The sequence below is a fragment of the Triticum dicoccoides genome, chromosome 4B (genome assembly GCF_002162155.2).
Source record: "Triticum dicoccoides isolate Atlit2015 ecotype Zavitan chromosome 4B, WEW_v2.0, whole genome shotgun sequence".
NCBI classification, from domain to species: Eukaryota; Viridiplantae; Streptophyta; class Magnoliopsida; order Poales; family Poaceae; genus Triticum; species Triticum dicoccoides.
The window spans coordinates 350,885,869-350,911,336 of record NC_041387.1 but is presented as its reverse complement, the minus strand read 5'-3'; the positions used below and the strand labels follow the sequence as shown (position 1 = coordinate 350,911,336).

Here is a 25,468-nt window from a genome sequence, read left to right as displayed (position 1 = left end):
CAGAATGTCCTAATTTATATTACACAAATATGAATAGAACTAGGGATGCAGGTTGACCTAGGAATCTTCGTCAATTTTCTTCTCATCTAACGTACGCTGGGTTGCGGTCACAAGCTTAGGTCCAGGGAAAGCCAGCGCAGTGACAAAGATCTGGAGTATACAGCAGCTGGCCAGTTCACTTAAAATTCGGTTGCTATTGACACACAAGTTCTTGCAGCATAGCGGCTCATAGATATCGAAGTGAGCTGTAAGGAGAAAAAACTGGGGAATTAGATGGATGAAAAGAAGGTACATACAAGGTACTCCAACGATACCAAGTGAGCTGGCAGGATGCAGCATACTCGGAAGAAGCAAAACCCCTAATAGTAAAAGGAAGCAGTTTCCATGGCGGATCTCAGTTTCGATTACCGTCTCCCAAGGCCAGGTAGTAAAAGTAAAAGTAAAAGCAAAAGCACCATGCCGTGCATCTTTGTTTTTAAACACAAAGGCTGCAGACATGGTAGTATTAGTAAACAAACCATAAGGCCATGCAAAGGTAACATCGTGCTCCCTCCGTTCCAAAATAGATGAAAGTCGAGTCATCTATTTTGGAACGGAGGGAGTAGTAGTAATCATGAAAAAGTACTGATGAAATTAAGACACGTGACTCATGAAATCACAAAAAGGAAGACATAATTTATGCAATGTAGGAGATCCACTCCAACAAATACATACACATATAGTTGCAGAAATACTAGTGACCCAGCACGACTCAACCAATAAAGTTAAATGAAAATTATCACAAGCAATTCCTCAAAAGGAATACTAGAAAAGTTAACTGTCACTAAATCGAGTCACCCAAAAAATACATGGAAATCATTTGGGAGCCGGTATCTTCAAAAAGATCCAGGATCTCAAATGGAAGACACCACAAGTTCTAAATTCTGAAGGTGTGATTGTCCTTACATACCTTGTGTGAATGAACATCAAAGAATTTTTGAAGAAAAAAAACATCTCCCATATCTAGCACACATTTTCTTTTTTGCTACAATAATTGTTTTCGCGCATCCTACTCCTGCCAGGAAACTCCATGAAGAAACATTCACATGATCTGTACACCTAAGCAAAAAAAGAGAAGTCATTCCTTTAATGCATTATTTTTTACAACTGCAGAGATGATATTTAAACAGACAGATGACTAACCAGCATTTATTAGGAAACATAAAACTTCAGGAAGCAAAAAACAATTTCAGGTCTATTCTGCAGTAGCTTGGCCAAAACTTCGCCATAAAAGGGTGGCATATTTTTGCTACACATCAGTCCATCCGTTCGATCATTTTCAGAAGTCATTTAGATTGTAACTTTACACAAGCATCCTATTAGCTAAAGCGTAAAGCCTACCTCCAGCAGGGCCCTACATGGATCCTATTTATGAAGTATAACTCAATTTCCCCGATGAATCAAGGTTAACTGCAGTGCAAAGGTGTGGACATAGTTCCTTTAGCCACCAATTTCATGAAAATGTCAGATAACACCAACGATAAATCAGTTAAATGAAAGACTATTCAGACGCCTAACAATGGGATTATGGGCCATAAGGCAGGACCAAAGTTATGCATTTGTTCAATCTAAAATTTCTCATCCTGAAAAGCAACATCTTGACCACCCCTGAAAGGAAGACAGCCATAGAAACAGGAGAATCTCAGAATGCTAAAGAACCTAGATGGAACAAAGTTCTTGTGAGCATGAAATAAACTCTATCTCAGTAGGGAAAACATAAAAAAAATGGCGCAATTAACTAGGACGAGAACATACATGGACTCACAAGTAGCTCTATAATTACCGTAACACATCCTCTGGCAGATCACATGATCAGGAATACTTGACAAATGTTGGAATGCAAATATAAGTATAACGATATAAGCAACAATAGTGGATTTTACTTTGAAGATGCACCCAGCAAACCACCAACAAAAACAACAAAAACAACAAAGCCTTTAGTCTCGAACTGAAACCTAACTGCTGCACATGTTCGAGACTACACTCATGGCTCTAGCACAACTAGAGATGAAACCCATAACATCTCGAAACCAACTCATGGCTCTAGCACATGGATAGCTAATTTCCACGTATCCCTATCAATGGCTAGTTCTTCGGTGATATTCGAGTCCTTTAGATCTCTCTTCACGACCAGCACCATGAGATATCTCTATATCCCTTGTGACCTCATCCATCACCAAAGCAAAAAAGATAAGGGCTCAAAGTGATACGGGCATGACACCACCAATTGTTGATGCTACTGAAACTGGGCCAGTTAAGAAATCAAGCGATGGAAAAGTTGCGGAAAAGAATGTCGTGCATGCAGTCAGATTTCATCGAGAAAACGATGGTTGCGTCCGTCAACTGTGTGGACTAGGAATCAATTTTGTAATTGGTAAACCAGAATCAAATTATGTGGTGCGTGCATTGGGTTCAAGAGATGTGACTGGCATGGTAATGCCCGTACGTATTGAATCTAGAGTTGAACGACCAAAATTGGTCCAAAGAAAAACAAGAAGCGGAAGAGGATCTGCATGTAGTAAGGCAAGAGATTTGGTCTGCTTCAATTTCACGCGACAGTTAAAATTTTACCAGCTAATAGATGTACGCCAAAGGAAGAAACAAGAGATAAAGAAAGATCACGTACGTGACAAGGTCTTGCCAAATTTTAGGATGCCTCCTACACATGTTTCGTAGGAGTCCATTGTTTCCAAATCAGTTAATATATTATTCCTTTGAAATATGTTGGTACAACTATAACCGTGGATGTGTTTGGTCGGTTTAAGTTGTTTTTCTTTTTCTAGTTCAATCCTTAGCCATGTATAGTTGCAAGAGTCGGCTATATACAAGCCAAGGGCATTGCCCATGTACGGCAGTTTTGAGTTTTATTTGGAATTATGAACAAGACAGTAAAACGTCCAGGTTTAGAACGACCATATCTTGTGTATCATCTGTATTTTCCCATCGTGAAGATTTGCTAGCGACGGAGGGTTGACCATCACATTGACGCCTACGCGCTGATCCAAGGGGATCATTATTTTTATTCGTGTATTTTCGTACGCGGGTGAAATTATTCTTGAAGGTTGCGAGGAGGAACAAGGGGACAAACTGTTGATCAAGCATCACCGTGAAAGATCGGACCGCAACTACAGGTCGGATCTCATCACGAGGTTCAGTCTATATCACAAAGCTAACCCTTGGTGCAGTCCTATTTTAATCGGGAATGTCACCATCACTTGTTCGAACACTTGTCACAACATTATCGTACATGTCCTTGATGAGGGTAATGTACTTTGTTAGGACCTTGGATCCCACCACATGACATTACATGATATCTTCTTGTAGGCTTTCTCCAAGTCAACAAACATCATATGCATGTCCTTTTTTTGCTCCTTATATCTCTCCATAAATTGTCGTACCACGAAAATTGCTTCCATGGTCGACCTCCCAGGCATGAAACCAAACTGATTTTTGGTCATACTTGTCATTCTTCTTAAGCAATGCTCAATGTCTCTCTCCCATAGCTTCATTGTATGGCACATCAGCTTAATTCCACGGTAATTAGTAGAACTTTGAACACACCCTTTGTTCTTGAAGATTGGTACTAATATACTTCGCCTCCATTCTTCCGACATCTTATTTTCCCAAAAAATGAGGTTGAAAAGCTTAGTTAGCCATACTATCGATGTGTTTCTGAGGCCTCCACACCTCAATGGGGATACAATCAAGGCCCATCGTCTTGCTTCCTTTCATCCTTTTTAAAGCCTCCCTGACATTAGAATAATGGATTCGCTGCACAAAACACCTGTTGATATCATCAAAGGAGTGATCCAGTTCAATGGTAGAGCTCTCATTCTCTCCATTGAATATCTTGTCAAAGTACTCCCACCATCTATGCTTAATCTCCTTGTCCTTCAACACGAGCTAATCTGCTCTGTCTTTGATGCATTTGACTTGGTCGACATCCCTCATCTTCCTCTCTCGGATCTTGGCCATCTTATAGATGTCCCTTTCGCCTTCCTTCGTATCTAAACACTGGTAGAGGTCTTCATTGTTAGAATAAATTCGAGGCATACCGTTGATCATCTGAGGACCAAGCAATCACACGAGCACGACACCGAGATTTGTTAACGAGGTTCACCGATATGGCTACATCCCCGGGGCCTGGCTATGGACGCTCCTCCCATGACACCGCTACAATACCGCACCCGGTCGCCCTGGACGCCGGCACATGCCGTCGGCTTCCCCTGCATTCCTCTGCTATTATGTTGGCATATCCCCGGCTATATATGAGAGGCCAAGGATACAAGTGTCCTACTTGGACACGACTCCATATCCTATCTAAACATAATACAACTCCAAGTCCAACTGTAACCTACCTTGTACACAATATTCGACACAATTCTAACAAACTCCACCTTGGCGAATATTCTTCACCACCTTGGATTCATCCATGCATCAAACTTCCATGTACATTGGACTTGAGCTTATCCCATGAGTACCACTGCTACTCCAAAGACTCCATATGACTCCACCTGCAACTTGTAGTCCCTTCTTTTCTTGACCACAGTCAACGCTCGAGCAAAACTAAGTTCCTTGTTACTCTAGTTTGAAAGAAAAAGGCTTTTCGCCCCGCTTTATATATATATATATATATATAAAGCACGATCTCAACAATCCAGTACAGACGCACGCCACCACAACACACACACCCAAGGCATGATACATAGGCGCTGAGCGCAGCAACACGACCCCTAGCACTATCACCGTGAAGAGATGAAGCCGCATACGACGAACCGTGGGCTCCAAGGCTTCAGGAAGGATACGACACCGGAGCGCCGCCACCGCCCAATCCAAGGATCAGAGTTTCCCCCGGAGCTGCACGACGGGCAATGAGAGCCGCGACGACGCCTTCAAGAAGGGAACGAGCTTCGCCGCCGCCGGTCCGTCCGCAGATAGAACAGGTTTTCACCCCGACCAAACTCACCGCCACCGAACGTCACACCCCGGCGACCATGCCGCCCACACGGCCATGGCTACCGGCAGCACCAAGCAACAACCTCCGCCCGAGAGAACCGCGCAACCACCACCAAGACCGCCGCCCCAGCATCCAAGACCTTGACACCACCTCATCCAAGACATGCCGCTAGCCCAACCAAAGAGACGAGCGGAAAGGTCCCACCTTTCGCACCCCTGGGTGACCCCCAGCGTCGAGACCAATAGGCCGGCCACCTGGCCTCCATCGACCCGTCCTGCAGCATTGGGCGGGAGGTGAGCTCGGTCCTGCAACACCGTGCGCGAGACGAGGTCAGTCCTACTGCACCGTGCGCGAGACGAGCTTAGTCCTGCGGCACTGTGCGCAAGACGAGCTCAGACCTGCGCACCGGGCGCGAGACGAGCGATGGACCGCAGCTGGGAGAAGGCCAGCCCTTCGCCGAACGTAGCGACCGGACAACAAGGAGGGGGGCCAAAGGTCGATAAAAGCCGCCTACGGACGAACCGACGCCAGGACGTGCCAGCCGTCGCCGAAGCCGACTTGCCAAGCCACCGTGGAGCCATACACGGCCAGAGCAGCGGCCACCACGGCCACACTGCCCAACCCACGCCGCCTAGCGAGCTCCCGGCGTCGGAGCCGCCGGGCACGCACCCGTGCATCTCGCCGCCCCCAAGCACCAACCCCCGAGAATCACCACAGCAGGCCAAGTGGCACCGACAGCCACCGTGGAGGCCAGATCTGGCGCCCCACCCGCTGGATCGACGCAGATGGGTAGAGGTGCCAGAGACGACGGGGGAGGGATCCACCGCCGCCCGATCCGCCAGTCCCAGCCACGCCTCACGACCCAGAGCCGCCCGGCCGCGCTGCTCCCAGCCCAGATCCACCACCGCCGCATCCCGCCCTGCACGAGCCACCACCAACCACACCGCCCGAAGCGCAGCCACCGTGCCAGCGCAGTCTCGAACGCCAGCCCGTCGCCGCGCCGCGGCGCCCGGCGCCCGCGACGCGCCCTTGCCGGAGAGACCGGCCCGCGCCACTCCCTTGCCCGCGGAGGAACGAGAAGCCCCGCCGTCGCCGGCTCCGGTCGGGCTTCCCGGCCGAGCCCCTGGCGGCGGCGCGGGAGAAGGGAGGAGGTTGGCTGGCGGTGGAGCTTGAGGTGCCCTCCCGGTCGCCTCGCGGGTGGCGGCGCGGGAGGGGATAAGGTGGAGCGGGCGTCGTGCGTTGATTTTTGTTTTTTAGGCTGCGTGTCTTACTCTAGTTTGTGCTCCCAACTTCCAGAGTATCCGTCCAACGCCATCACACGCTGATCACTGACCTGCGTGAAAGTGAACAACTCACATATTGGGTGTCACACACAAGAGTTACCTAAACTCAACATCACCGCTCCTTTCTTAACCATCTGTCTGAAACTTGAAGGAATTTCACCATTGCTTGTAGTCATCCCGAGTCAAATTCGCCGTTGTCTCATCACATGTATGACCACCAGAGCCCTAGCCCGCTCCATGCCCCGTTGAAAGGATCGATATAGTTGACTAGAGGGGGGGGGGGGTGAATAGGCAACTGACATTTAGCTTTTCTTTACCAATTTCAGCTTTGCATCAAAGTAGGTTGTCTAGATATGCAACTAGGTGAACAACCTATATGATGCGATAACAACAAGCACACAAGCAAGCAAGAGATGCAACACAATATAAGCTTGCACAAGTAAAGGTGAGAGATAACCAAAAGGGGAACCGATGGAGACAAGGATGTGTTACCGAAGTTCCTTCCTTTTGAGGGGAAGTACGTCTCCTTAGAGCGGTGTGGAGGCACAATGCTCCCCAAGAAGCCACTAGGGCCACCGTATTCTCCTCACGCTCACACACAATGCGAGATGTCGTGATTCCACTATTGGTGCCCTTGGAGGCGGCGACCGAACCTTTACAAACAAGGTTGGGGCAATCTCCACAACTTAATTGGAGGCTCCCAACGACACCATGAAGCTTCACCACAATGGACTATGGCTCCGCGGTGACCTCAACCGTCTAGGGTGCTCAAACACCCAAGAGTAACAAGATCCGCAAGGGATTAGTGGGGGGAATCAAATTTCTCTTGGTGGAAGTGTAGATCAGGGTCTTCCCAACCAATCCCGAGCAAATCAACAAGTTTGATTGGCTAGGGAGAGAGATCGGGCAAAAATGAAGCTTGGAGCAACAATGGAGCTTTGGGGGAAGAGGTAGGTCAACTTTGGAGAAAAAGACCTCCTTTTATAGAGGGGGGAACAATCCAACCGTTACCCCCCAAAACAGCCCCGCAGAAGGCGGTACTACCGCAGGGGCAACGGTACTACAGCTGGGCCCAGCGGTACTACAACTCCCCCTCGCGGTACTGCCGTGCAATCTAGGAGGGCTAGAACATGAGCAGGAATCAGACCCAGTGCGGTACTACCGCGGTGGTAGGGCGGTACTACCGCTCACGGGGCGGTACTACCGCTTCTACTCTGCTTAGTGCCGCACAATCCGACACGAGAGACGACCCCCTCGAGTCGAGGCGGTAGGAGCCCGGTACCGCAGCGGTACTACGACTGAGGACCCCCAAGCGGTACTACCGCTGCTGAGTGGTACTGCCGCCTGTGGCTCTTAAGCGGTACTACCGCTGGGCACGGCGGTACGACCGCTGAGACCAAAACATACTCATAGGAAAGAAAAGGAGGCTCCATCGAAGCGGGAAGGCTCAGTGGGTGCGAAGAGGATGTGTACGTGTTGATTCCACCCTAGCCTTACCAAAGCGGACCCCCTCTTGATAGTACGGTGACTCCTACGAAACAAGTCCACCAAAACAGAAACAAAAGAGCTACACCGTCTTTGATTAAAACTCCGAGGGGAAGGAATCGTCTCGTGCCAAAGGATGAATCTCTGAAATGCTCAAAGCACACGATTAGTCCCCAAGCGTGTTGTCATCAGTCACCAAAACTACATAGAGAGAGATATGCCTTAACAATCTCCCCCTTTTAGGTGGATTGATGGCAACCAAGGATTTGCACGAAGATAGGACATGAATGTAAAGATAAACTTAGAACTACAAAATATAGACGGGCTCCCCCTGAATGTGTGCACCTAATTAGTGGTGCCTTTGAAATGTAAGGCACACACATTAGGATCAACACTCCCCCTATATTTTATAGTCCAACAACCTAAGCAACAAGTAAAGAAACATAGCTTAAATGCAAAAGGATACGTGTGAGCAAGGTATATAACCGGATAAGCATGCAACTCACAAATTACCAAAGTACTTACATAGATAATAATGGATAAGGTAGCATACTTGATGGACATAGATAATAATGGATAAGGTAGCATATGTCTCACACCATATGAACGGGAACCAGGTCTCACAAGCACAAAACAAAACAAAGCAAACGACGAGAGAAAAGATTGCGAGATCAACAAGACACAACAAACTACAAACACACACTCGCAACTCGGCAACGACATAAATCCCTAGACTCTCTCCCCCTTTGGCATCGAGACACCAAAAAGGCAAAGAGCGTTGCTACGGCTCCATGTGATAGCAAACTAAGGATCTCGAGCATCATTGGTAGAAAACTGCCCGGTGTCTGAATCGGTCCACGGGCAGTGCTGCTGAACCCACTCCTCCTCATCAATGATCCTTCCCTTAGATCCGCTAGAAACTGTTGCACCCAAGTGACGCATGAGCTCCTTGTGACGGCTCCGGGCCTTCCTCTCAGAGACATGAGACATGTACTGGCCATGAGACTCCATGCAGAAGAGTTTCTTCATCTTGCGCTTAATCTTCTTTGCCCAAGAGGGCTCCACTCCGAAGGGCTCATAGTCCTCATCATCATCGGCCTCAGCCTCGCCCTCGGTCTCCATGTCAGCAGCTTTAGATGGACAACCAGACCTAGGAGCCGGGGTGCCCCAATTCTCCTTCCTCAGACGCTTAATCTCATGAGAAACCAACTCTCCAGTTTCCAGCACAACCCTAGGATAGACATGAGCCCAGGCCTTCTCAATAAGCAACATGATAAACAGACCATAGATCGGGCACTTGCGCTCAGAGACGGCAGAGAGAAGTTCGGACCACATGACATGGAAAATGTCCAGGGACTTGCCAGTGTTTGCTTCCTTCTCATGCTGGCGGAAGAGAAGCATGTCGACAAGAAAGGAGTGGACCATATCCAGGTTCCCAATACGAGGGAAGAGAGACTCGGAAGACGCGATGAAGGATGTCCAAAAAGGCAGGCAACTCATAGGTCTCCTTCTCAGTCACGGGGTGAATCTTCACAGTACAGTAGGGCCAGCGAGCTTGCTTGTGAGTAGAGGTTGCATTTCGGTGAGGGCGGAAGCCGACTGGGGTCTCAAGCCTGTGATCTTCCACCCCAAGTAACTCCATGAAGGCCTTCCACTTGATAGAAAGCAGCTTGCCATTTGTCATCCAAGTCAGAGTCCTTTCCTCATCAGTTCCAAGATGGACAGTGGCAAAGAACTGAGCCACCAAATCTGCATCAAAGTCCTTGTTGAACTGCATGATTCTGAGAATGTTCAGCTGAGAGCACATCTGAAGGGCTTCGCCAAAGTACTCAAGGTCCTTTTCCATAGCATCTGTGTCGATGGAACGCATATCAACAAAGAGATTTTTTTAGCCTTGATCACATCAAAGTAGATGGCAAACTGAAAGCGGTTCTAGAACGGGCGGTTGACCAAAGTGGGTTCTTGGTCTTCCGCATAGGGGTTGCGGCGACGCCTTTCCTAGAATTCCTTGGCAGTCATCTCTGTCACAGTCTTGCCCCTCGGCTTCGGCTTGTTGGCAGTCGACTTCTTGTGTTGAGACGGAGGTTGAGCACTTGAGGAAGCACCCTCTGTCTCAGAGGTGCGGTAGCGCTTTGACGTTGAACGTCTGGGGTTGACACGGCGGACTTGCTGCTCAGGATGTTCATCACCTGAAACCAAACACACGAGCAAAAGAAACAACACGAAATAAAGAGCATAAGCCTCCAAACAAAACAATATGGATCAAAAAATGGTAGGAAAATGATAGAATTGGGCATCCAATGGTAGTATCGCGAACCAAAAGCGGCAGTACCGCTTGAGCGGTAGTACCACGCCAGTTGAGCGGTAGTACTGCTCTAGACGGGGAATGGCGGTTCCCTACTGCCGTGGGCAGATCCGGCACTACCGGGATGCCAAATTCAAAAATAATCCTACCAAACATCAATCCAAAAGGTCTAGATGCCATCTCCATCCTACTCAAGCCTCGACTTAGCCAAAAATCAAGAAAAGCAATGCCTATTACCCCTAGCGACTAGATGTGAAATCTAGGCAAAGAGAGAACGGGAACGGGGGCAATACCAGCATCCATGGTAGGAGGACGCGGTGGGGATCGACTCCACCGGAGGAACTGGAGAGGGATGACACGAAGACGGCGGCCTGTCGACGCTCTCCTACGGCGAGACGTCGCTGGAGAGACGAAGAACACGAGCGGGTGGAGCGAATGTGTATGGGGGAGAAAGGCAACTCCCCCTGCCCCAACATTACCCCCCATCGCCCGCCCCGTAGCGGTAGTGCCGCTGGGGTGGGCGATAGTACCGCTTGATGATCATCAGTGGCAGTACCGCTCAGCCGCAAAAGGACTGGCCCAAAAGGCTTAGCTCAAGAAAAGAAGTCGACTAGAAACAAGAGCAAACACACAAGCAAAACAAACCAAAAAGAAGACGAGAAACACACTCCTCTCCAAGAAAGGGCGGTAGCCGAGGCCACCTATGTTTGAGTTCGGAGGTATGGCGCCACGAAGATTTTAACCTTGGGCCCATGACCAAAACTCATCTTTGAAGCACAAGTACCATCAAAAATGGCTAATGCGACAGAGTTTGATCAGTTTATGCATAATGGGGGGAGGAAAAGTTCATTGAGAGAACAACACTCCCCCTATGTCCATGCCTACACCTAGACAAGAAAGCATGATGAGTATGGTGGGGCGTGCAAGGGTTCAAACCACATTGCTCGAATCAATGATATTTAGCTCATGCCTTAACTCGCGAAATCTTGTTTCGTGAAAATATCTGCATGGTTATCATGAGTGTTGACATACTTGAGCTTGATCTCCCTTTGCCTAATGTGATCCAGGATGAAGTGATGCCGAATCTCAATATGCTTCGTCTTGAAGTGTTGCACCGGGTTGAGAGAGATCTTGATGGCACTTTCATTGTCACACCAAAGAGGCACTTCGTCACAAGTGACACCGTAATCCTTCAAAGTTTGCCTCATCCATAAGAGTTGAGCACAACAACTACCGGCAGCCACATACTCCGCTTCGGTGGACGAGAGAGATACACAACTTTGCTTCTTAGAAGACCAACTCACTAAAGAGCAACCAAGCAATTGGCACCCTCCGGAGGTGGACTTCCTATCCACTTTGTCTCCCGCCCAATCTGAATTTGTATAGCCCAAAAGATCAAAGTTGGCTCCTCTTGGGTACCATAAGCCAAAGTTTGGAGTATGAGCCAAATATCGAAAGATTCGCTTGACCGCCACAAAATGGCTTTCCTTAGGTGCGGCTTGAAACCGTGCACAAATTCCCACACTCAACATGATATCCGGTCTAGATGCACAAAGGTAAAGCAAGGATCCAATCATGCAGCGATATACCTTTTGATCCACCGCTTTACCATTGGGATCAATGTCAAGTTGGCATTTGACGGGCATTGAAGTGGAGGCCGGCTTGACATCACTTAGCTTGAATCTCTTGAGCATGTCTTGAGTGTATTTGGCTTGGTTGATGAAGATTCCTTCTCTTCTTTGCTTGATTTCGAACCCGAGAAAGAACTTCAACTCTCCCATCATAGATATCTTGAACTTCGAGGTCATGAGAGCGGCAAATTCTTCATTGAAAGCTTTGTTAGGGGAACCAAAAATAATATCATCAACATATAATTGGCATACAAACAACTCCCCTTTGACCTTCTTAGTAAAAAGAGTGGGGTCGATTTTCCCGATTTCGAACCCATGATCTTGTAACAACTCCATAAGATGCTCATACCACGCAAGTTGGGCTTGTTTAAGGCCATAGAGTGCTTTGTGGAGTTGATACACATGATCGGGAAAATAGGGATCCTCGAACCCCGGGGGTTGTTTGACATACACTAACTCATTAATGGGACCATTAAGAAAAGCACTCTTCACATCCATTTGTTGCAGCTTGAAATTATGATGAGAAGCATAAGCAATCAACAAACGAATAGATTCAAGGCGAGCAACGGGAGCAAAGGTTTCACCGTAGTCGATACCCTCGACTTGGGAGTAGCCTTGTGCCACCAAACGAGCCTTGTTGCGAATCCCATGAGCATCTTGCTTGTTCTTGAATATCCACTTGGTTCCAATGACATTATGATTCTCAGTCGGCCTTGGCACTAACTTCCATACTTGATCGTGTCGAAGTTGTTGAGTTCTTCATGCATGGCATTGTGCCAATCCGGATCCTCGAGCGCCTCATAAACCTTTTGGGGTTCGACACAAGAAACAAACGCGTGATGTTCACAATAGTTTGCTAATTGTCTATGAGTGCTTACCCCCTTTCTTAGGCTTCCAACCACATTTTCCATGAGATGACCTTTGGTAGTGAGCTTGGAAGCGATCTTCGCGGCACGACGCTCTAGTTCCTCCTCGGAAGTGAAAGGAGGTGGGGTAACTTGATCATCTTAAGCGCCGTCTTGAGCTTGTTCTTGATCTTGAGCTTGCTCTTGATCTTGAACTTGCTCGAAAGGGAGAACTTGACCTTGGGCATCACTTGGTGGTTCATTCCCATCTTGAGGTTGATCTTGCCCTTGATCTTGTTCAAGAGGTTGAGGGCCTTCACTTTGTTCTTCGGAAGTGTGTGGGTCTTGGGTTGGTGATGGCTCCACCTGAGTGGAGCATTGTCCTTCTCCTTCGGCCACAAGGGGTTCCTCAATGGGTAGGATATGACCAACACCCATTCTTCTTATGGGAGGAATTTCATCACCTACATCACAAGTACCACTTTGCTCCACTTGGGAGCCGTTATTCTCGTCAAACTCCACGTTACACGTCTCCTCAATGAGTCCGGTGGACTTGTTAAGGACACGGTAAACACAATACAACTCCAAGTCCAACTGCAACCTACCTTGTACACAATATTCGACACAATTCTAACACTCATACGCCTAACCCCTTGCTTCACCCACAACTCGCTTTGCGGTCTTCTTTGCCACCTTGTACTTCCATATGTTGTCTGCACTCCTATCCAGGTGTAGACGTCTGAAACAGTCTTTCTTCTCCTTAATAGCCTTCTAGACATCATCATTCCACCACCAAGTATCTTTAGCTTCGCTTCTACTTTCCATGGTCACTCCAAACTCCTCTGAAGCCACCTTATGAATGCAAGTCGTCATCTTCATCCACATATTATCTGCATCACCTCCTTCCCAAGGGCCCTCTTTGGACACAGATCCAAAAGCGGAATTCAGCCACCATAAGCTTATGTTGAGGGACAACAGTCTCTCTAGGTATCACCTTACAACTAGGCAAGCACGCTTGTCTTCTCTTCTCAAGTGGACGAAATCAATCTGACTACAGTGTTGACCACTACTAAAAGTCACTAGATGTGATTCTCTTTTTTTAAAGAGGGTGCTAGCTACAATCATGTCGTAGGCTAGATCGAAGCTTAAGACATCTTCTTGATTCATGATGCCATAGCCAAAGCCTCCTTGCACCCCTTCAAAACCTATGCTAGATGTACCCACGTGGCCATTGAGGTCTCCTCCTATGAAGAGCTTCTCGCCAATAGGTACACTCCTAACCATGTCCTCCAGGCCTTCCCAGAACCGCCTCTTGGTGTTCTTCTTGTGGCCTGCTTGTGGGGCATACAAACTAATAACATTAAGAACTAAGTCCCCAACTACCAGCTTGTCTAGGATAATCCGGTCTGCATGCCTCTTGACGTCTATCACTTCATATTTGAGGCTCTTGTCGATCAAGACCTTCTCCAATTATGATGAGGAACAGTAGATGAGGAACATGAAATATAATCATATGTCAAATCTGTTTGGCTACTTCTAGATACTTCTGTTGTGCTCTAGTATTTCTTTTTTTTTCTTTATCCTACCTACTGTTTTCTAGAGTCTTCTAGTTGTGAGTAGCTATGAGTAGAATGGTGAACCTTAAATAATGTTTCTACAGTATTCCAGCTATAAGTAGAAGTATGTGAAGGCTTCCCAAAGCCCTATAAATAGAGGTCCTCACCTTTACTTTGTACCCAGGCTATGTATCCCTACCTATAATAGAACTTGTTGTTCTTATCTAAGATCTTGGAGTAGATCTTGTGCCCTAGGAGTTCTGGATTGAACTCTTGCTGCCCTATCAGCCTACATTCGCCTCTAGAGCGATATCTAGCGCAGCACGTTGAAGCTGTTCCTTCAACACCTGTGTTGTACACATTGTAGCAGCAAGGTGGAGTTGCTCCTCCACAACCTTTGTGCTGCTTCAGGTGGTATCAGAGCCTCGTTGACCCATAATCGTTCTTGCTGTCCTCTTCGAGAGCAAGTTGCAGCAAGCAATGGAGCAATTGGAGAAGAGGGTGGATGCTGCTGAACAACAAATCAAAGAGCTGCGTGAAGATCTAAATAGAAGATTTGACCAGCTGGTTGAGATGATGGCCCTGTTTGGATCATGGGGTTAGAGCTAGTTTGGGTTAGTTGGGGGCTCAAATAAGCCAAAAGTATCCAAACAGGGAGGGTTAGAGTGGGTTAGTTCCATCTAACCCAACTATCCCGGTGGAGAGGTGCTTATTTGGGTTAGAGTGGGTTAGAAAATAACTCTAACTCTAACTGTGGTTAGAGTGGGTTAGAAAATAACTCTAACTCTAACTGTGTTAAAGTATCCAAACAGGGCTGATAAGAACGGGTGTCCCCCCTGCTACCAATGAAGGAGATTCATCTAAAGAAGAGGAAGATGTTCATCAAGGAAGAAGGAGAGGTAATCTTGGAGCAAGACCGCCACGACAACATGTTGTTCAACGTGCTTCAAGAAGGCCAATTTATGTTGAGGCTTTTGAAGGTGAAGAATATGATGATGCCCTTGAAGAACCAAATCTCTACGCATATCGGAGAGCACCCAACCCTACATATGCAAGAGATACATACAAGGTGAAAGCTAAGATCCCAAGTTTTAATGGAAATGTTGACATTGAAGGGTGCCTGGATTGGTTATATGAAGTGGAGACTTTCTTTGAGGTCATGGAGGTTCTGGAAGATCGTAGAGTTCCTTTGGTCGCATACAAGCTGAAAGGAGGAGCCGGTGCATGGTGGCATCGCGTTCAAGAGGAGCGCAGGCTGAGAGGAGAACCTCGTGTTAGAACTTGGCGACAAATGAAAGGCCTCTTGAAAGGGAGATTTTTGCCCGCTGATTATGACCAGATCCTATTTATCCAATTCAAAATTGTGCTCAAGGAAATAGGATTGTTTCAGATTACACGGAGGAGTTTCTAAGGCTACAAGTGAGGTGCAACCTTGCTGAAACTGAAGAGCAACAAGTTGCAAGGTACATCAATGGTCTCAATGATGCTATTCAAGATCGATTGATGATGCAACAAATCTGGTCCGTTGATCAAGCACAAGCTCTAGCCTTAAAGGCCGAGAGGTTTGTGAGGATGAGAAAGACAACTAGGCTCCATATCCTCCATATCCTCATACCGAAGGCTCATCTAGGAGCCAACCTAATAGAGTGGAAGAAAAGACCACTCCACCAAAGACAAAACAACCCATCCCGAAGCAAACTAGAGGCAAGGATAAGGCAAATGAAGGCCCAAAGTGCTATAAATGTGGTAAAGAGGGACACATATCCAGCGGTTGCCCACTAAGGAAATTTGTTAACACGACTATCCATGATGGTGAAAGCGATGATGAAGAATATGAATCTGAAGATGTAGACGGACAAGAGGTTTGTCAAGAAGAAGGTGAAGAGGTGGTATGTGTGATCCAGCGTGTCCTATGTTCCACACCACAACTCGATGACACACAACGGAAGAAAATATTTGAGAGCAAATGCACGGTGAATGGCAAGGTATGCAAACTAGTGATTGATAGTTGCCGCTGCGAGAATCTTATCTCCCAGAAGTTGGTGGACCATTTAAAGCTTGAAACCCATGATCATCCAAATCCCTACACTATTGGATGGATCAAGAAAGGAGTGAATATGAGGATCACCAAACAATGCAACCTGCCACTTTCTTTGGGTAAGCATTATCGCTCAAATGTGTTGTGTGATGTGGTTGACATGGATGCCAGCCATGTTCTTCTTGGGAGGCCTTGTCAATTTGATGTGGATACTACACACAAGGGCAAGGAAAATTCTTACTCTTTCATTTGGAACAAGAGAAGGATCATTATCTTACCAAACAAAACCAAAGGTAATACCTCTAAGGAGGAGGGGAAAACTATGTTAACTATCTCCCATACCTCTCATGAGTTTATGGAAGACTTGAAGGAGGCAGATTTGTGTGCAGCACTTGTTGTAAAGGGAGAAGAGCACCTGACTGTTGAAATTCCAGCAAAGGTACATGGTTTATTGGCAGAATTTCAGAACATACTTGGGGAGCCACATGGCTTGCCATCGATGAGAGGAATTCAACATAGAATTGACTTAATTCCGGGAGCAAGTCTTCCTAATCTTCCACACTCTCGAATGAGCCCAAAGGAGCATGATATATTGAAGGAGAAAGTGGAGGAATTGTTGCAAAAGGGGCACATTTGAGAAAGTATTAGCCCATGTGTTGTACCAGCCCTACTCGCGCCAAAGAAAGATGGATCTTGGCGCATGTGTACGAACAGTAGAGCCGTTAACAAGATCACCGTAAGGTATAGATTCCCTATTCCCCGTCTGGATGATATGTTGGATCAGCTTAGTGGAGCAAGAGTGTTCACAAAGCTAGATTTAAGAAGTGGATATCATCAAATCCGTATAAGACCCGGGGATGAATGGAAGACCGCCTTCAAGACAAAGGAAGGGTTGTTTGAATGGCTAGTCATGCCATTTGGACTCTCAAATGCACCAAGTACCTTTATGCACTTAATGAATCAAGTCCTTAGACCCTTCTTATCCCACTTTGTTGTGGTCTATTTCGATGACATCTTGATCTATAACAAGGATGAGGATGAACACTTTGATCACATTCGGAAGGTGCTAGAAGTACTAAGGAAAAATGAGCTCTACGTCAACCTGAAGATATGTGTTTTCCTGCAAACACAACTTCTTTTCCTAGGATTCGTCATAACATGTGACGGCATTCGTGTTGATGATTCTAAGGTTGAAGCAATCCGAGAATGGCCAACTCCTAAGATCATTTCTGAGGTAAGAAGCTTTCATGGCCTTGCAACTTTCTACAGGCGATTTGTTAAGAACTTCAGCACTATCATGGCACCAATTACCGAGTGTTTGAAGAAAGGAAAGTTCCAATGGGCAGAAGCAGCTGAAGCTAGCTTCAATGAGATTAACCAAAAGCTATCACAAGCTCCTGTCTTGGTACTACCTGATTTCAACAAGACTTTTGAGTTGGAGTGTGATGCAAGTGGAGTAGGCATTGGAGTTGTCCTATCTCAAGAAAGGAAGCCTATTGCTTTCTTTAGTGAGAAGTTAAGTGAAGCTAGACAGAAATGGAGTACCCATCAGCAAGAATTATACGCCGTTTTCAGAGCGTTGAAAACTTGGGAAGTCTATTTGCTGCCTAAAGAGTTCATTGTTTATAGGGACCATCAATCCTTGAAGCATTTTAGAAATCAAAGGCATGTTGACCGCATGCTAGCAAGATGGGCAGCATGTCTGGAGAGATTTAACTATCTCATCGTGCATAAATCTGGAATAACTAACAGAGTGGCCGATGCTTTGAGTCGTCATGCATGCCTCTTGACTTCTTTTGAAGCTGAACTTCCGGGCATGGATCAAATAAAGGAGTTGTATGAGGGTGACGAAGACTTTGGCCATGTTTGGGTAAAGCACACAAGGGGCCAACCATTAGGTGATGACTATTTGATGCAAGATGGATATCTCTTCAAAAATGATCGTTTGTGCATTCCAAGAAGTTCTCTACGTGACAAGCTGGTTAGAGAGCTCCATTCAAGTGATCTTAGTGGCCATGTTGGACGCGACAAGACTATCGCTAACCTGGAAGCTCGCTACTTTTGGCCACAACTAAAGAGAGATGCTGGAAAGTTCGTTCAACGGTGCCCCATATGTCAGACCTGCAAAGGCCAAGTCCAGAACACAGGGTTATACATGCCTTTGCATGTTCCTGTCGCTCCATGGGAAGACATTTCTATGGACTTCGTCTTGGGCTTGCCAAGAACAAGACGAGGAAGTGATGCTGTATTTGTGGTCGTGGATAGATTCTCTAAGATGGCTCATTTCATCCCATGCCGCAAAACAACGGATGCTCATCATGTGGCAAACCTATTCTTTCGAGAAGTGGTCAGACTTCATGGAGTACCAAGGTCCATCGTCTCAGACCGTGATAGCAAGTTTCTTGCTGCATTTTAGCTCACTTTGTGGAAGCAATTCAACACTGAATTGAAATTTTCTAGCAGTGCTCATCCACAAACAGATGGACAAACGGAAGTGGTGAACAAGTTTTTGGGTAATCCGATCTGTTGCATTTGTGAAGAAAGAAAGGGACAATGGGATTTGGCTTTATCTCTTGCAGAATTCTCCTACAATAACTCCAAGCATAGATCCACAGGAAGGAGCCCCTTTTCCATTGTCTACACTAAAGTTCCATCACATGTGGTGGACCTGGTGAAGCTACCAGCAAGGGGAACTCAAAATCAGCATTGTCCTTTGCTGATAATTACACCGAGTTATTTGAAGAGATTCGTGGTGCTTTGGAAGCACAAAATCAGAAATATAAACAACTTGCTGGTTGCAAAAGGAGGCTAAAATCATTCCAAACCGGTGATAAGGTGATGGTCTACCTTCGAAAAGAGAGGCTGCCTTTAGGTGTTAAAGGGAAACTTAGGCAGCGAAGGTATGGGCCCTTCTCTATCGTGAGAAGATAAATGATAATGCTTATGTGATTGATCTTCCAAGCGATATGGGTATCTCCAACACTTTCAATGTTGCGGACTTGACTCTCTACCATCCAGAAGAAGCGCTCTATGAAGATAACTCGAGGGCGAGTTCCAAACAAACAGGGGAGAATGATGAGAAACAGTAGATGAGGAACATAAAAATATAATCATATATCAAATCTGTTTGGCTACTTCTAAATACTTCTGTTGTGGTCTAGTATTTCTTTTTTTTTCTTTATCCTACCTACTGTTTTCTAGAGTCTTCTAGTTGTGAGTAGCCATGAGTAGAATGGTGAACCTTAAATAATGTTTCTAGAGTATTCCAACTATAAGTAGAAGTATGTGAAGGCTTCCCAAAGCCCTATAAATAGAGGTCCTCACCTTTACTTTGTACCCAGGCTATGTATCCCTACCTATAATAGAACTTGTTGTTCTTATCTAAGATCTTGGAGTAGATCTTGTGCCCTAGGAGTTCTGGAGTGAACTCTTGCTGCCCTATCAGCCTACATTCGCCTCTAGAGCGATATCTAGCGCAGCACGTTGAAGTTGTTCCTTCAACACTTGTGCTGTACACATTGTAGCAGCAAGGTGGAGTTGCTCCTCCACAACCTTTGTGCTGCTTCAAATTATGTTTGCAATTGTTCCCATGTACCACAACATGAAGCTTGTATCCTCCACCTCTTTCACCTTCTGTCCCCTCCATTTGGTTTCTTGGACGCAAAGGATATCAACAACTCTCCTCACCATGAGCTCCCGTAGCTTACCTGCCAGGGACCCTACCATCCAGCTACCTAAGCGGATCCTACTAGGCTTGGCTAGCTTCCTTACCCTTTGTACTTATCGAGTCAAATGTGAAGACCGTTGCTCATTTTTCACTACACCCGGGCATCGATGTAGCGCGCCACTAAGGATGCAACAACCCAATCCTTGCTTGTCATCGTATCCAAATCAAGATACGACACGCCACCAAGGGGGTGACGGCCCAGCCCTTGCCCATTGGACACCACACTCGGGTTCCGATATGGCGCGTCGTTAAGAGGGTTACTCCCCAACATGATACAAAATGCAAAATTTCAAAGATATCAATTTTTAGAATCTGATTTTACTTCCGTAGTTAAGAAGGAATACGATAACACAGACATGCTCAATAAGCACACAAGATGATGAGCATGATCGCAAAAGAAACGCAAATACTAATATGCAAGGTTTTTGAGTCGCCGACTAATCGCCAAGTCGTTCGGAGCGAGGTTGGCTTGCGCAGACTTGGCTAGAGGAGCGAGTCCCGCGGCTGGTAGGCTAGTCGACGATTAGTCCACGACTAGTCAGACGACTAGGACCTCAAAGTAGGGCGGCTTGCTTCAGCAAGGCCAAGGGAGGGAAGACCGGGAAGGTGAGGAGGCCTGATTCCAAGGCGAGGGAGGAGGAGACGAAGCTGGAGAGTGCGCCGCCTATACGAGGAGAAGCACGGAAGAGATGAAGGAGAAAGGCACATGGAAGAGCAGATGCACGGTCCAGATTAGAGCATATGGACGGTTTGGATTTTATTTGGAAGCTAGGGTTACATAATGGGCCTATTGGGCCAGCTCTCTAGCACGAAACAGAGGAGCAAGACGCGTGCTCCCATCCCAGATCAGAATCGCCGCCTCCATTGCTCCTACAGGCTGCTGCTGCCTTCTCCGAGCTGAAGTATCCTCCAAGCAGCTGCCTACCCCCTCCTCCGCCTGCAACAGCACCTCTTCCCCCTCCTCCTCCTCCTCTTAACACCTGGGGCGACTTGGGGCGATTAATCACAACGAGTCGCAGACTAATCGCAGCGAGCCACTAGTCGGAGGCATGGCGACTCGACTTGGCTAGGCGACTCAAAAACCTTGCTAATATGACTCGATACCCTTCTATTCTCTTGGTCCTCACCCTGGAGGCTTCTCCCGATGCTGCTATGTAGCTTCCAATATCATAGAATGGTACATGTCGGCGCGGCCTTGATCTCCATACTGACGCCAGCTTCACTATCCCCTGGTTAAACCCATGTCAGCTTCTCCCTCACCTGACGGTACCATCAATTCAATGCTGAGTCTCGACCATCTTACTCTTGACCCAGCTCTACCCTCTCTCATCCTATAGAAGGATTTGGGACTAGGGAATTCCATGGCCTCATCCTTCAATGCTGCCTCTCGCCACCTCACACATGGCAGCAATTAATACTTCTTTAGTGTTAGTAACAAGTCGAAGCAACTATCTATTCGAGACCTTTTAATTTGCACAAAATGGTTCGTTCTCTCTCTTCCTAGTAACAAGCTAAGTAATAGCTTGTGAAGATGCTCTTGGTGTGCAACTAAACCTAAATTTGCAAGGGAAATTGCAAACCTTCTAGTTAAGGTTGGATGGATAATTTGGATTCTGCAAACTCATGCTTTTATAGTAGTAAAGAGGTATAGATACAGAAAATAAAAACAGAGACCATGTTGCTCATATTGATGCAAATACAAGTTCTTTCTCTTGCAAATAAATAAATAATAGAGAAGGCCACATATGCAAAGAACAAGTCACATTAATGTTCTCTCCATTATGCAACAACGAAATAGCCACACCTGAATACAAACTAGGTGCTGGGTAAACAATGTTCTTGTATTGTTAGCTTCAGGCCTACACGAACTAAGAGCAATCAAAAGGCACTTCGACTAATTTCTAGCTCATCCACTATGCAGTTGGCTGGAATGTACCTGCAATATTCAGAATCAGCATCGGTCCTTAGTCCATGTAGTGAGGTGTTGTTTGGACAAAAAGCTCCTCATCTTCTTCATCATCATCGTCTTCGTCGGCACCTACCCAGTTGCTTGGGTGATGCTGCGAACGAGGGTTATCAACCACAACTTCTGTACCAAACAAAAAGCCAGTCAGCTGAAAATTCAGTGCCAACACAAACGTATGCATTTGATTTCTATGGGTGTTTGCTGAGATAGTTAACCAGGAGGCTCTTCCAAGTGATCCATTTGCACAGGCTGCTCTCTGTAGTATAAACTAGTTAAGGAAACAAGTTACCAGAAGTAGGATAGCAGAAATAACTCACGACTCAGATCTTACAACTCCCCAGTTATGACTCACAACAAATGAAAAATCTGCATTACCATCAAATATGTTGACATGATTTGCCAGTTACTTCTAGGAATTAATAAATGGTCGGTATATGATTCTTTTAGTGGAGTTGATATATGAACTAATTGCAGTAACCAGATGTATTTCTTTTTGGACTCGACATCTTATATCAGAAGTCACCATCTCTCAAATTGGAACACTATTTATCAGCGTATCTCCTACAAATAGAGTATATTACTATGGCTGTAATTTCACTCCTAACACAAGTTCAAATTACCTAAAAACATGTTATGGTTTGAACTAGCAGAAATGGAGTAGATACCCCAAAACTCTGAGGAAGATAGGTTAGTGAAGCGAGGGTTTGTCTGTGTAGTTCTACAACATGTGGTGAAAGATTCCATGTTGAGGGATGCTGGTATAGTGGTACTTCCTCCGTCCCAAAATATAGTGTGTATTATAATTTTTTCCGAGTCAAAACTTGTAGACTTTGACCAAGTTTAGAGGAAAAATATCAACATCTAAAACGCCAAATCAATATCATTAGATTCATCATAAAATATATGTTCACATGGACTAGTTGGTATTGTAGATATGGATAATTTTCTAAATAAACTTGGTCAAAAGTTTGTGAACATTGACTTACGCAAAAACCAATGTGCACTATATTATGGGACGGAGGGTGTATTACAATCCCAACTAAAGCATATCTCAACTATACTAGCTCAAATACCTAGAAAGGACAGGGAAATGACTTCTGTTATTGTGCCTGATTAGCTAATTTGATAGCTGCAAGGAGATATGCCAGATATATAGCTGGAAGTCCTGATTTTTGCGGTACCAAATTATATCACTCAAATAAATAATAATAAGTAAAGCGACTCAATAGATACACATAGTTTGCGTTATCTGTCACTCGTAGCTTGCAGGGAGCATTGGTAGTGGGAAGCACTGATGTGTCATTCAGTACGTTAGCTCTTCCATTTCTCTCCTTTTGGGCACGATTTTCTGCGTTAGCTTCAAAGCTTTTGGGAGTAACACCTGTTTAAGAAAGTTTGCTTATTTTAGATAGCTTTGATGATAGATGAACAGGACAGTGCTAGGATTAAAAGATCAAAGGAACTTTCTAGCACCAGCAGGTTTGTTTACACCCAGGCATGTGAAAGTCCATGCACTGTGATCTGACATTGACCTCACAAAAGTGGTCAACTGGTCATGATGTTTCATACAGGCGCTTTGGCCGCGTCTCATCTCAATCAGATCACAATAATGGTGCATAGTTCAGTGTAGAAATGCATGCCTGGAGTGTGACCATATCGATGGCTAACAAGACCTTTTGCCAAAATGATACACACCTGAAAGCTCTGACCATATTCTTGTATGGTTTGAGACATTTTCTGGAACTGGCGATGGTGCAGCAGCGGCAGCCCTTGGTTCTTCTGCATGATGTGCTGACGTAGGTGGCTGCTGAGGAACACTGCCATCATTTAGTTGTGATACAAGCATAGTGGCTAGAACTAGAGTTACATCGAAATTAGAACTTGATCCATCATCGAATCCAAATCTTGGAGCCAACAGGACAGGTCTGCAATTCAAACGAAGCCTCATGGGTCATGGGGACCAGTCAGAAAACATAACCAAATTCATCAACTAAACTACTTACTCGCCAGCCTTCTGATAGAATAGGAGAATATCAACCTCACATCCTTCACAAAATGTTAAAAATGCCTAGATTGAAAGAACAGAAAATATATCTGTCAGATTTGTGCAGTCACAGGTACCAGACCAGAAGACAGAGCCATCAATTGCCAAACCCTTCTTGTGTTGTTTTAGAAAGCAGAACTGAAGATAGTATTTCCTATTCTGAGCTCGACTACAAGTGAGGACACAAACATACAGTTATTCGCTGAAACCATTTCTACTTTTGCAAAGATCTATTCCTTGACTTGGTTAAAGGCAAATAAGTTCCAATTAATTTCCCATTTCAAAGGAGACATTACCTTATTTCTTTTAAATAAAGTTGACGATCTAAATCTTTTGCCATGAAGAGAGAAGAACAAATTACAGAATCACCTTCAATTCTTTCACCCCAAATGTGACATCTACGGGATCACCAGCATGCTCATACTCCAAGAACTCCTCTGCTGGATCGATCCACAGTTGTGTGTGCAGCCTACAGTCGTAGTCATCTGCAATTCCCAAACCACGTCACAGTTGACAGCCCCATAGAAATGTCACCACCACGCTATTTTTTGCACACCAAATTACCTTTGGTCGGGTCGATGTAGCTTAGGAGCTCGACTGCCTTCCCCCCAGCGCCATCACCGACGCCAGGCAACCGTGCAGCAGGCTCGGTGGCAATAACGGTGAGCTCCTGCAGCGAGGACTGGAAATTGGAGAGCAGGCGCGTGAGGTCCCGTGGCCGTATGGCGAGGCGGCTGGGGAAGCCGTTGCGGTCGAGCGCCAGAGTCTGCACGTCGGACTCCGCGCTGCACGAGATCCGGTGCGTCTTCTTACGCCCTTGACAAGACAAGACGCGGGAAGGCACATGATCAGCTCAGAGCGGCAAAATTTGGGAAAGAGCCGAAACGGCAAAAATTGGCGGGAAAACAGGGAAAATGCGCGGCGATGTTGACAAAAATGCGGAAATTTTGAGCACGTCAATGGCAAAACCCTAGAGGGAGGGAGGGAGGGATGGGCTGGGAACATGTACCGCTGACGCAGTGGATGACGAACTCGAGCTTGGACGCTTGGGAGTTTGGGAGCGAAGCGTTGAGGCGGTCGATCGCGGAGGTGGGCGTGCGGAGCACAGCGAGGACGGACTTGAGGAGGACGCTGCACTGGAGCGGCGTGGAGGACGGCGCGGCGTCGGCGTCGGCGGGGAGGTGGAAGTGGTCGAAGAAGTCGCGCATGAGGGAGACGGACGCGAACGCCGACCGCGAGCTGTTGAGCGTGTGCAGCTCCAGCTGTAAGTCGAAGGCGAAAACATGAGATTAGAAATCGTGAGAAGCGCCCGCCGCGCTCCGGTGAGGAATGGCATGTGTGGGCAGCGAGGGGAGACGGCGCACCTTGTCGGGGTAGGCCTGGAAGACGAGGTCGGAGCCGATGCGGGCGAGGCAGGTGACGCAGCGGGAGAAGGTCCGCAGCGCGCCGCCGCTCATCGACAGCTCCATGGCCTGTCGCGTTTGGGGGTTTCGGGGGTTTGGGGAGAAAGAGGAGGAGCGGGAGGGAAGAAAACAGGACGTGGGCTTTGGAGTATTGGGCTGGGGCCCAGCCCAATAACAGTACGCCACGGC

The 25,468-nt window shown here is 46.5% G+C and overlaps 1 protein-coding gene across 1 annotated transcript; it reads right to left on the bottom strand.

Moving 5' to 3' along the window:
• Positions 1 to 792: 792 nt before the first annotated feature.
• LOC119296135 (cell cycle checkpoint control protein RAD9B-like) lies at positions 793 to 25,373 on the bottom strand. Its single transcript, XM_037574527.1, has 10 exons — positions 25,241 to 25,373; positions 24,886 to 25,138; positions 24,441 to 24,692; positions 24,246 to 24,361; positions 23,836 to 23,900; positions 23,528 to 23,757; positions 23,066 to 23,213; positions 22,048 to 22,088; positions 21,803 to 21,955; positions 793 to 1,098 (listed from the first exon to the last, which is right to left on the bottom strand). The coding sequence occupies exons 1-9, from the start codon at positions 25,343 to 25,345 to the stop codon at positions 21,831 to 21,833; spliced, it is 1,335 nt and encodes a 444-aa protein (XP_037430424.1). The 5' UTR covers positions 25,346 to 25,373; the 3' UTR covers positions 793 to 1,098; positions 21,803 to 21,830.
• Between the last annotated feature and the right edge of the window lie 95 nt (positions 25,374 to 25,468).

Bases quoted from the DNA above. Each gene is read 5' to 3' on its own strand.
- LOC119296135 (XM_037574527.1), bottom strand. From the start codon at position 25,345: ATGGAGCTGTCGATGAGCGGCGGCGCGCTGCGGACCTTCTCCCGCTGC. The intron at 24,693-24,885 runs GTACATGTTCCC...TGTCTTGTCAAG, and splicing joins CGTCATCCACTGCGTCAGCG to GGCGTAAGAAGACGCACCGG. The intron at 23,758-23,835 runs GTAAGTAGTTTA...TTTGAATTGCAG, and splicing joins TTCTATCAGAAGGCTGGCGA to ACCTGTCCTGTTGGCTCCAA.